This window comes from Pteropus vampyrus, unplaced genomic scaffold, assembly GCF_000151845.1.
Source record: "Pteropus vampyrus isolate Shadow unplaced genomic scaffold, Pvam_2.0 Scaffold175, whole genome shotgun sequence".
Taxonomy (NCBI): Eukaryota; Metazoa; Chordata; class Mammalia; order Chiroptera; family Pteropodidae; genus Pteropus; species Pteropus vampyrus.
The window spans coordinates 124,386-131,557 of record NW_011888956.1 but is presented as its reverse complement, the minus strand read 5'-3'; the positions used below and the strand labels follow the sequence as shown (position 1 = coordinate 131,557).

At 51.5% G+C, this 7,172-nt stretch overlaps 1 protein-coding gene across 4 annotated transcripts; it reads right to left on the bottom strand.

Annotated features, from left to right (window-relative positions):
- Positions 1–619: 619 nt before the first annotated feature.
- On the bottom strand, positions 620–6,543 carry LOC105299187 (aldo-keto reductase family 1 member C1 homolog). Of its 4 annotated transcripts, none has more exons than XM_023536977.1 (7): positions 6,429–6,543; positions 5,761–5,838; positions 5,104–5,280; positions 3,762–3,871; positions 2,894–3,059; positions 2,331–2,413; positions 620–850 (listed from the first exon to the last, which is right to left on the bottom strand). In XM_023536977.1, the coding sequence occupies exons 2-7, from the start codon at positions 5,794–5,796 to the stop codon at positions 808–810; spliced, it is 615 nt and encodes a 204-aa protein (XP_023392745.1). In that variant the 5' UTR covers positions 5,797–5,838; positions 6,429–6,543; the 3' UTR covers positions 620–807. The 4 variants fall into 4 exon arrangements, with proteins under 4 accessions (XP_023392745.1, XP_023392746.1, XP_023392748.1 ...); XM_023536978.1 differs by having other exon boundaries at positions 5,104–5,226; XM_023536980.1 differs by lacking the exon at positions 6,429–6,543 and having other exon boundaries at positions 5,104–5,362; positions 5,761–5,791.
- Positions 6,544–7,172: the final 629 nt, after the last annotated feature.

The following is a 7,172-nucleotide window of genomic DNA, read 5'->3' as shown; positions in this document are numbered from 1 at the left end:
TTTCCTTGAAATGCTCAGTTTTCTCTTAAAGAATTTAAGCCATGGGGAGCATCTCGCGCACCCCACCCCCCGGCTCCCTCCGCCTCGCTGTCTACGGCATCTCCTGTGCCCCATTCTGCCTGAAGAAATTCCTTTGAACTTTCTTTGTTGAAACTTTTTGTTTTCATTGGTTCCAGCCATGTTTGTAATTGCTTATTGAAACAAGTTTTTTCGTGGCTGCTTTAAAATCTTTGTCGGATGATTCTGATACCGGGGTCCCCGTGCTGTAGGCATCTGTTGCTTGTCTTTCATTCAGCTCGATACCTTCCCGTTCTTGGTATTATAATTTTTTATTGAAATCTGGACATTTGGGGTATTTTGTATTAAGTTTCAGATCCCTTTAAAAGGTCTGATAAGATTTTATAGTGTGGTAAATTCGTAGAAAAAGGGGAAAAATGTAAGAACTACAGACAAGTGAAAAAGTGGACTTTGAAAATTTGAAAGTGCGGTAAATGATGACCTGTTCTGAGAGATCACATCCCCTGTGATCACGTCCCGGGATGTCAGCATTTCGACCCCAGGGACACGGGGGGAAAAGCAGAAGAAGAGAACAAGAAACCCAAAGCAGCGGTTGGTTGGGTTGATTGAATATATCTTTATTTACTTTGTGGGGAAAAGACTGGGTTTAGAATCTTTTATTTCTTGATCCTGGGACTCCAGCCGTACTGCGACCAACTGGGCATGGAGGAAGCCAAATACCTTCTCATCCTCCCGATGTCTCCAATAATCAACCGAAATAAACAACGGGAGCGCCCACAGATGCTGTCGTTAATATTCATCAAAAAACGGATAATTCGGATCATCGCGGAAGCTGAAAGAGAGGGGGTCTCGGTCAAGTGACTGTTTCTGGGCTGGGTAAAGGGTTTCTTTTAAAGTGACTTAAGCATGAAAATTAATGTAATTTTCTCTTAGTACAAACCGAACTAGTTACTGTGGCGTTTTACTGTAATACATTGTAAAAAATAGATGCGCTTACAAGCACTTGGGCACCGACATGAAAATAAACCGATATAGTCTAATTTTGCAGCTTACGGAGATACACTATTTCTGTTGGTCTTTTAAACTCCCAACGCGGCAGAAATGAATTCTGCCTCTTTTAAATGCCAATGCCAACCTGGTTTAATATATAAAGTTAACAAATATCTCACGGTGATGATGAGGAAGGTGATAAAAACGTCACCGCTATTGAATGTTTTCAGGCACTCAGAAATCATTTATCTATGCCTCTACTGAATGAAACGTTATATATTAGACCCGGAGATGGATAAGTGATTATAATATAAGTCACTTCAACAGATCCTTTTTCGGCAAGGAGCGTAAACTCCAATATAATCATTTTTGAGATAGAAAATGCTAGCTTGCCGAATGATTATTATTAAGTAAGATTACTGATATTAATTATTAAGGATTACTACCTGCTCCTCTACTCTCTCTCCTTTCTTCCCAGCTACCATTTTGTTATTCATTCAACCAATATTCATTGATTACTCAAGGAAAGAGTCACTTTTTTAAAACCCTGCCCTAGAAATCTAACATTCTGTAGTAAATGGAAAATACACCAAAGGCGAGTGAGCTCTATGGCGTGTTAATTAGGAATATGAACCAAGAGAAAAATGAGTCAAGGCCGAGGGAAAGGAAGCGCTGGGCATTTCCAGATGGTGTGACGATGACAGGAGCAGAGAGCCTGGCTTCGCGAGGGACAGCGGGCGGCCTTGGGGCTGCGCTGGAGTCAGAGGGGACAGCGGTAGGACATGGAGGCGAGACGTGGCGGGAAGCAGACCTTAGGTCATGTGAGGAACAGCTATCAGGAGGCAAAGTCCACGACTGGGTTTACTGTGTAACCCGCTGGCCAAAGCACAGAGGCCAGGAGAACAAAGTGTCTAGGACCCGGGGCTACTGTGAGCCTACTTGGGGGGCTACAGACACCATGGCTGGCGAGGTGTTCGAGATGCTTCTTAGCCATCCAGGCGGGGCTGAGCGCGCGAGGCCTATCTCTAGTCCAGACTTAGGCCTCAGCAAATTAAAGCAGGGAGGGCAGCAGTATCTAAAAAATAATTCATTGGTTTAAATATTTTAACCTATTTTTCTTTCTGAAGAAAAAAAGTCGTACACAATGAACTTATTAGATGTGAAAAGAAAAAGAAAAATGAGCACCAGGTCAGATAGCGATCTAATTGCAATTTGTTCACTAGTATTATCTTTCAGGGGAGTCTCCTCGACTCCATAAAGCAGTTCCAAAGCTCCTCCCGCCCCCACCCGCGCGGCTGCAGAGGGACAAGCCCCTCACTCACTCTGTTTCCTGCAAATAGCGAATGTTCCTATCGAGGCCGTCAAGAGTTTCCATATCCTCCGCTGTCAACTGGAAATCAAAAACCTGTCAGAAACGAGAGAAGATCGATGTCTCACCTGCCAGACACGGACGGGCAGATGGGCGTGAGGCTTTATGCGGCTTCTCGAGACAGCGGGCAGGACCCCGGGGGTCCCTCCCAGGCAAACGTCCTGGGAGTCTGTGCGTTCAGACCGCGGAGGCTGCGATTCCGCGGTCGGTGGCTGTGGCTAAGGAACCCTAGGAACAGCTGAGCCTACCTCTCATCCGAGTCCTTCATTTCGCAGCTGAAGGAATCGAGGGATGACTTACCAGGGCCCCTGAGACCCCAGCCGGACCCTGTTTTGCTGCTCTCTCCACCCCACGCCCCCTCCCCTGCAGCAGGGGGAGGGTGGACGAGTTAAACACAGCGCTCCGCGTGCACAGAGCGTGCAAGGGGACGCGCTTTGCCCCCGACACACCAACGGCCCGCCCCAGGGGACGCGCGGGCCCCTGCCAACCCCTGCTGCCCACGGCCCTACTGTGCACCTGGAGATTCTCCCGCATTCTCTTCTCGTTGAAGCTCTTGGCCAAGACCACCAGCCCCCGCTGCAGCTGGTACCGCAGCGCCACCTGGGCTGGGGTCCGCCCGTGCTTGTCAGCGATGGCCTTGATTACGGGGTCCTGCAGGAGACCCGGGAGGTTCTTGCTTATCCTGGGAGGGGGGCAGAGATGTGTCTGAGGCTGCACGTCCATTCTAGTGGGGGCCGCCGGCCCAGGCTGGGGGTGGGGAGTGCTAATGCTCTAGAATCTTCCTTATTACCCTTTGGCTGTCTCGAGGTCTGGTTTTGCTTCTTTTGGTAAATGCAAAGGGCAAGAGAAAGGCAGAAAGGGAAACTCGGGGACCGCTTCCGTCTGAAACATTTCTGAGAAATTCAGTAAAAGATTGAACAAGACGACAAAATTGCTGTCTAAACGAAGACCCAATAATAACTCCCATCATACTCAGGCACCAGCTACGTTACAAGAATTTGCCATTCTGAAAAACGCTTTCAATCAGCTCTCAGCTTTGCCATCAATGCTAAAAGCTTGCATGTCTCTCTTCCTCCTGAAGAGAGAAAAGAACTAAAATGTTCGAAAGCAGTTACTGGTCTCACGTCACTCAGCTGTCGAGTGTCAACCACGGCTCCGGCTTTCTTTGTCATCCGTCAGAGCGAAAGCTTCTGGTGCCACGAGCATTTTAATCAGTAATATTACGATTCGGTAATGTTTCGTTGAGTGTCTACGATGCAGGCTGGGGAAGGGCTGACAAAGATGAACTATTCCTAGTGCCTGTTCTCACGCCCCCTGGACAGCTAAGGAAAGACCCCCGTGGGTACCACATGGACGGTGAGAGTGACCTCACAGAGCCCATTACCACTCCTTCTCCATGTCGAAGCCCAGGGCGCCAAAGGCGACCAGGACGATGTCCTTGGACTTGCAGAAGTTCAGCAGCTTGCTCTGGTTGAGGTACGGGTGACATTCCACCTTCGGAGCACCAAGCAGACGGATGAGATTATGGGAACAGCAACGTCCCGTTTCCCGGGAGCGCACAGTGCTGCACGGGACACTGTCAGAGGCGCTTAGGAATATCAGCCACCAGCTACGAGGGTCAACACCTGACTGTCACCCATGCGGAGCTCTCAGAGGCTTCTCGCTGGCCCTACCCAGAGATCTCAATGCTCCATCGTGGGAGACAGGCTCAGAGGACAGGGCCACCTAGCTCAGTCCCCCCACTGTCCTTGGGCCTGCCCCACGTGTCACCCTGCCCTGCCCCACAGCCAGCAGCCTCGACCTGGCCAAACTCTTTCCCTTTGCAGCCCAGGGGATGTCCAGCTTCTCGGCAAGGCCCCCTGTGAAAGCACCTGCTTTCTTCTCCCTAATGGGCGGCCTCAGAGGCAGAGGTAAGCCTCCCAGGGGACGCCGAGCACACCCTTCTAGACCTCTCTTGACCCTTTCATCTGGAAATAAGGGGAAAAAAGCCTTACTGATACTTAACACACGGATTGACTGTCACCCTCTGAGTCCGCACGGAGGGAGTTTAAAAGGGGAGAGAAGCAGAGCTCGTGGCCGGGAACCTCGGCGCCCACACGAGGGGCGTGTGCCTCTCCCTGAAGCGGCCCTCTTAATCGAAAAATAATCTGTACGGCGGTAAAACACGCTTGACATAAACTCACCGTTTTAACCGTTTTTAAGTGTACGGTTCAACGGTACTGGGTTCATTCACAACATCCGAGAGTGATTTTTTGCTATTGAGAGGCACGATGACACAGAACTCGAGAGATGTTAAAACTCAAGGTACACTAGCCACCCCCTTTCATGCACGCATGCCCCAAAGCCACCAGCCTTCCACGAGGGAGAGAAGCCAGTGGTCGGCCAGCTCCGAACCCCTAGCAGGCTGTCCTCACCCCCCACCCCACCCCACCCCCCGCCCCTGAGATGCTCCCTACGCTGTCTGTTCTACCGAAGCAGCTGATGCCGGAGGCACCACATGTGGGGGGGGGGGCGGGCAGGGGCCTCGCACAAAGGTGAGGGAAAATGGGAGGGGGAGGGGGAAAGGCGAGGGGAGGGAGGGGGAGAGGAGGTGAGGGTAGTGGGAGGGGAGGGGGAGAGGAAGGGGTGGGCAGGGGAGGGAGGAGACAGGGAGAGAGGAGAGAGAGGGGGAGAGGGAGGAGAGGGGCGGGCCGGGCCGGGCCGGGCCGGGCGGGCGTCGGGCTCACCTGGTTGCAGACGGGCTTGTACTGGAGCCCGGGCTTGTTAATGATCAGCTCCAGCTGCCTGCGGTTGAAGTTGGACACCCCGATGGACCTGGTGAGACCCGCCTCCTTGCAGTTCTCCATGGCCTGGGGAGGAGGCAGCTGTGAGGGGTCACGAGTGGGGTGCGGGGAGCCTGGGGGCTGGGAGCGGGAGACACTGTGAGGTGCAGGGAGAGGAAGTCTCGAAAGGCACAGGTGGCCGTACACGAGACGGGGGGTCGCCCTGGTGGGAGGAGAATGAAAAGTAAAGAGATGGAAAAGGTGGGCGAGAGGATAAGAATCGAGTGGCCAGGCCAGGCCAGGGCCAGAGGAGCCGGCCGAGCGCCCGGGGAAGCGTGGCCGGGCGGGGGCGATCCTCCATCGCCTCCCTGCGCCCGAGCGCCGCCCCCCACACCCTGGCACCCTCACGGCGCCGACCTCCGGGGGCAGAGATCGCGGCCGCATCGGCCGATGTCGCCTCTCTACTTGGAAGTCGTCAGCCAGTGTTTACTGAATTCAATGGGTGACTTCAGATACCCTGGCAGAGGGACGGGAGGGACGCGCCAGAGTCTGCGCGGGCGGCGGAACCGGACGGGCTCCGCTCCCACCCCACACCGGCCCCACGCCCGAGGCTGCTCTCACCTCCCACGTGGCACACAGGTCCACCCGGTCAAACATGACTCTGCCCTGTGTGTCCTTCGGAAGTTTCTCTTCCCCAAACTGGAACATAGGGAAGAAGCTGCTCGGAGCCCGTAGACCTTGAGGCTGATGCGACAGCCTATCCTCATTCTTGGGAAAGAACCGTGTGTAGCGAAGACGTGGTCTAGAAATTTGTTTTTTAACTCTGAAGCTTTAATAAATACCGTTTGTGCCGAGGACAACTTAGGACACCCAGGACACCACCCCGGGGGAGCTCGGGAGGCAGCCAGGGTTTGGCAAGCCCTTTGGTCCTGGACTCCTACCCGCTTCCCTCCTGGATGAGGTCACACGAGGGAGCGACTTGTCGGCAGCTCAGGGCTGTCTCCCCCTCTTGAAATGTCCTCGACCTCAACTGGCCACATGGGGACGGTCCCCACATACAAGGTTGAGGTCCAGGAGCACAGGGCCTGGGAGATACAGGACTGAGGTCGAGACCGGAGAACTCTCGCCATTGGGGGGCTGGAACAGCAAACTCAGATGGGGGTGGTCACAAAAAAGGGGGGGACCTCAAAGCATCGTCTGTGTTTCTTCTCGTTTCCACAAACTATATCCCCTCTGTTTTCAGCTTCGATTCTTCAATCGATAACCAGAGTAAAACGATTTCTGCTAACCTTCAAAGCTACTGGAAAATGAATAAGGTAAAGATCCACATAGCTCAGCTGAAGTTTCTTCAGGGACCTTTCCAGGTTGGTTTGGACAAATTCTGGACGAAGACAGGTGCTCCACAGCTGCAACAATCAAAAGTGGGATTATTTCTTCATGACTCCCTAGGAGAGATTGAATTAAAATAGCAAATAACCATCAACAACCATAACCCGCTGAGAGTCGATGGCCAGTGACGAACCACCCCGTGAAGCTCGTGAGTTCTTCATCGATTTTGTGAGATTACTATTTGTCCTTCATAGGAAGGAGAAATAAATATTTATTGACCAGGTGATAGGTTGAGATACGACGGCTAAAGCTCAGAGAGGTTAAAAAACTTTTTTCAGTTAAGAAATTTCACAAGGTCAAATATATAGACTATTAAAGAGCTAAAACCGGTTATTAGTTTCCAAAAACTAAATGGCATTACCTCATACCATAGCTAAGAAAAGATTAAGTCACTGTGTCAAAACTTGAGCATGTCCGAGTTGGAAAAGCCAAATCTATTCCTGAATTTTAAAAAATATGATAATGACGGCTATCTAATAACAGCTTTTAAAATATATGAATTTTTTAGCATTTAAAATATATTAAATGCTTTTTAAAAAGTTCTATACGTACTTTTCATGTAACGCTCCTGAAAATCCTGTGATGTAAATACTATCTGCATTTCACAGCCTGAGGTTTGGTGGGCCTAAGTCCAAGGTCACACA